The following is a 1,312-nucleotide window of genomic DNA, read 5'->3' as shown; positions in this document are numbered from 1 at the left end:
ACTTTTAAACTCAACGTCAAGTCAAAATAGCTAAACAAATTTAAATGGAAGTAATACTATTTATAGAAAAAGTTAAAAATTTCACATTAAACAAAAAGAATTGCATCTCAAATACGTTTGTATGAAATATATTAACTTTATAAAAAAAAAAATTAAAAAATAGACTTTAAATAAAAAATATTATTTTTTTCTCAAAAGTTTAAGGCCTCTAATATAGATAGATAGATAGACAAACAGATACACAAACAGAGAGAGATTGAATAGCTTGATTCAGAAAATTTATCACTTAAAATTTAAGACAAAATACTCCCATTCACATAAAATTTCATATTTCTCTAAAATTAAAAAAAAAAAATGAACAAATAGTACTATAAATCAAATGGGCACATATTAACTTCATTGTCTCCATAGTCATCATACCCATTCTCCTCTGGGGTTGCATAACCAGTCTCCTTCTTCCACATACAATGTTGCCAAAGATTGGCCGCTAACTCGATCCTCCATTCATTTATCTCATCTGCTTTGAAATTATCGATCGAGCCATCCTCCATTATCAGCGAGATGAATTTCAACATATATACACCACATTCAACCCTGCATAACAAACAATAGAACGATGAAAAATAAGAAGAAAGAAAAGAAAAAGAAAAAAGAAACACATAACACATACGCGCCCGGCTGTTTTGGCACATCTTCTTTTCGGACAACACTAAAAACTTTCACCTCATCGGCATAGCTTGGATGTTCATCCTTCAAACATAATGCCTTCAATAAGTCTGGAAGTAATCGCCCGTATGTTTTAGCAAGAGCCATTGATCTTCTACCATACTTCTTGTCAGAGATCGAGTCATATAAATCAATGACCTTTTTGCTAAGATCCAACACACCCAAAACACAGTGAGTTGATTTTGATTCTTGCTTGGTTGCGGACAAGCGCATCGGCAACAATATTTTGTCAACATACGACCAGGAAGTCAAAGCAGAAATCTGAAGGCCTCTAGCATAGTTTGTCATTTGTTCCTCACTAGAATTCTCCACGAACCAATCATGCTTCTTAAATAGTTTTACTATTTCAACTGTACCGTTGAAGATCGTATCAGTTGTCGTGCACTTTATCTTTTCAGAGAAATGCGCACCGTGATAGCAATACTTTTTTCGAAGGTAATAAAGACAAACATCAATATGCTGCAACATATAAAATTAATTTATCAGAAAAATCAAAACAAATTGCTTTAAAGGAATGAAGAAAGAGAGAAACACATACCTCGTCTGAAAGATCTGATGTAGAATCTGCAAGTTCTTGGAAAAAGTT

General features: G+C 32.8%; 1 protein-coding gene across 1 annotated transcript; it reads right to left on the bottom strand.

Moving 5' to 3' along the window:
- Window positions 1–256: 256 nt before the first annotated feature.
- On the bottom strand, window positions 257–1,306 carry LOC107852768. The gene is made up of 3 exons (XM_047405829.1): window positions 1,265–1,306; window positions 671–1,185; window positions 257–594 (listed from the first exon to the last, which is right to left on the bottom strand). The coding sequence occupies exons 2-3, from the start codon at window positions 1,012–1,014 to the stop codon at window positions 369–371; spliced, it is 570 nt and encodes a 189-aa protein (XP_047261785.1). The 5' UTR covers window positions 1,015–1,185; window positions 1,265–1,306; the 3' UTR covers window positions 257–368.
- Window positions 1,307–1,312: the final 6 nt, after the last annotated feature.

Source organism: Capsicum annuum, unplaced genomic scaffold (assembly GCF_002878395.1).
Source record: "Capsicum annuum cultivar UCD-10X-F1 unplaced genomic scaffold, UCD10Xv1.1 ctg81778, whole genome shotgun sequence".
In the NCBI taxonomy this organism is placed as follows: domain Eukaryota; kingdom Viridiplantae; phylum Streptophyta; class Magnoliopsida; order Solanales; family Solanaceae; genus Capsicum; species Capsicum annuum.
Note: the sequence above shows the minus strand (reverse complement) of the source record. Positions and strands in the feature narration are given on the sequence as shown.